Source organism: Colobus angolensis, unplaced genomic scaffold (genome assembly GCF_000951035.1).
Source record: "Colobus angolensis palliatus isolate OR3802 unplaced genomic scaffold, Cang.pa_1.0 Scaffold15, whole genome shotgun sequence".
Classification (NCBI taxonomy): domain Eukaryota; kingdom Metazoa; phylum Chordata; class Mammalia; order Primates; family Cercopithecidae; genus Colobus; species Colobus angolensis.
This window is the reverse complement of record NW_012114599.1, coordinates 2,593,743-2,596,200: the sequence shown is the minus strand read 5'-3', so window position 1 is coordinate 2,596,200 and position 2,458 is coordinate 2,593,743. Positions and strand designations below refer to the sequence as shown.

The 2,458-nt window shown below is 45.9% G+C and overlaps 1 protein-coding gene across 1 annotated transcript in view; it reads right to left on the bottom strand.

Annotated features, from left to right (window-relative positions):
• The window catches only part of ATP6V1E2 (ATPase, H+ transporting, lysosomal 31kDa, V1 subunit E2), an 18,481-nt gene extending 18,252 nt beyond the window's left edge, over positions 1-229 (bottom strand). The window contains exon 1 of the mRNA XM_011936022.1: positions 158-229. Within this exon, the coding sequence (XP_011791412.1) occupies positions 158-229 (72 nt within the window). The remainder of the gene's footprint in view (positions 1-157) is intronic.
• Between the last annotated feature and the right edge of the window lie 2,229 nt (positions 230-2,458).

Genomic DNA, 2,458 nt, shown 5'->3' with positions numbered 1-2,458 from the left:
GCTAATTTACTCACGAAAAGTACAGCTGTCATGTTGGTGGATCATGGCCTCCTTTCCTTCTATGTGAGTTGCACGTGAAGCCAAACCTGAAGGTTGTTGAATAAGAAGCCAGCACAAGCAAAATTCACCAGATGGTCTTTAAGAGAGCCACACCCACAACAGGGGATGCTGTGTTCCAGCTCATGAGGGAGGACATCCTCTTCATGTCCAGATAGGGCCTAATGGGCATCGCCAGCTTCCACAGCGTCGGCGTGGGCTCTGCAGTCAGACTGCCAGAATTCAGATCCTGATTCTGCACTTATCATTTGTATGACTTTGGCAAGGCAGTATACCCCTCAAGGCCTCAGTTTCCTCATCTGTATAATAAAAATAATAGCAGCTACATCATTGGATTATTGTAAGGATTAAATGAAAGAAGTGAGATGTTTAGCACAATGCTAGGTGTGGTTAATCTTCATGTCTGGTAGTTGTTATTATCATCATGACCACTACTACTACTATTATTGTCCTCGTCTCCTCTGATTTAGGCCTCACTCTTCATCACAGTTGTTCTGTGTGTACAGGATACCTATGAATGACTGGGTTTCCACTCACTAAAGTGGAAACATATTCTAGTCTTGCCTCTTTGTAACAAACTTAGCAGCCCTGCCTGGAGTTAGTGACCGTCCTCTCCACAACACTTCATGGTACCTTTTGCCACAGTCTCAGGTGGCCAGCCATATCCTTTGTGATGGTGGGGGAAGTTCCTGAATTCCAGGGGATGAGGTGGAAGTCATCTCACAGTCTGTCACACATCTTTGCGCCTGAATCTGCAGTCCTGAGTTCTCGTGTCCCCTCCCTGCACCCCCACTTCTAAATAGCTCATTAGTGCTGGGACATGAAGGCAGCTGCAGGGTGGGGCAGAGTTAAAAAGCAGGGATTGAGCAAGTGCGTCTGCAGGAACATGTGTGCCCATGTAATGTGTCTGGCAGATGTAACTTCCGGTCTGTCTGGGATAGAGATTATGAGCCCACACGGGCTTGTGACTTAAGCAAAACAACAAAACAAACCAAGAAATGTGAAACACACATGTCTGTTCTTGCACGAGGGCTCAGATACTTTTACACCGCTGAAGCAGGCGGATACTGTAAGTGGCACCCACTCCGCCTATGCTGGGGACAGCAGAAAGGGCCCTCCAAGCCAGACTTGGCTCTCGTGAACCCTTCACTACTGGGGCCTCCCCCTAAACACAGCCTCAGTCCCACTTAACAGCTTTGGCTTATGCTGCTGTCTTGGCTATGTTTCCCTCCACTTAATAAATCCTATCCATATATTCAGGCCCAGTTTAAGCCCCACCACTCCTTGATCTCTGGACTCCTCCTCCAAATGACAGCATGGTCTGTTTTCCAGATACAATTCAGAGCTGGATTCAGTGTTTGTTTTTCCAGTTATTTTTGCGTTTGCTTCCTTTAGGAAACTTCTTTGAAAATGAGAATCTCCTTCCCTAGCAGGGACTGAGTGCAGATACATGCTCCTTTAACATGGATTGATTGGATTAAAGGCTTGGGGATGGGAGGATTTTTTTTTTTTTTTTTTTTTTTTTTATTGCCTTTTAAAATATTGCGAAATACAGAATGCAGTAGCATCATCTCATAAAACAGCAATGTCTGGCTTTATGAGTATTACGAGGCAAATATCCTTTAACCACCATCCAGATCAAGAGAACATTGCCGGCATCCCAGAAGCCTCTCCATATGACCTTTGGGAAGCAGACATTTCCAAACTGGTAATTGTATATTTGTGGGCATGGGAAAAGTCTTTATTTCATTTTTAGAAATGGGTCTCACCATTATGCTGAGGCTGATGTCAAATTCTTGGGCTCAAGCAATCCTCCAACCTCGGCCTCCCAAAGTGCTGGGATTATGGCCATGGGCTACCTTGCCTGGCCTCGGAAGGATCTTTAGAGGAAGTGTGAGCTGGGAAACCTCTTCTCAGGCCCATGCCTGCACGAGCTTGGGAGCATCTTGGGGAAGTGCCAAATCCACAGCACCATGAGATGGAGGAGGCAACCGCAGGGAGTGCTTGGTGGGCAAAATGTGTCTGTCAACCTGGAGCCCTGCTCAGACCCTGAAGCAACTGCTCTTCATTCCAGCTGGGATTTGTAAGCAAATCTGAGGTCAGATGTGTCTGGGTTGTGCTTCCTACCCCTAGACAAAAGGGAAGCAGGACCAACGTGGGCCTCCAGACACTTAGAGATTGCAGACTGAGGAAGGAGGAGAAGGGGCTTTCCAGAGCTTGGAGCACAGGGCAACTTACAGGGCCCAGGAAGTGGGTGAGAAAATGTAGAGGAGTAATGACTCCTTTGGGGGATTTTAAATATTGAGTATGTGGGAAGTGGGGCATCCCCTCTTCTGTTTTTCTTTCTTTTATTATTTATTTATTTATTTATTTATTTATTTATTTATTTATTTATTTATTT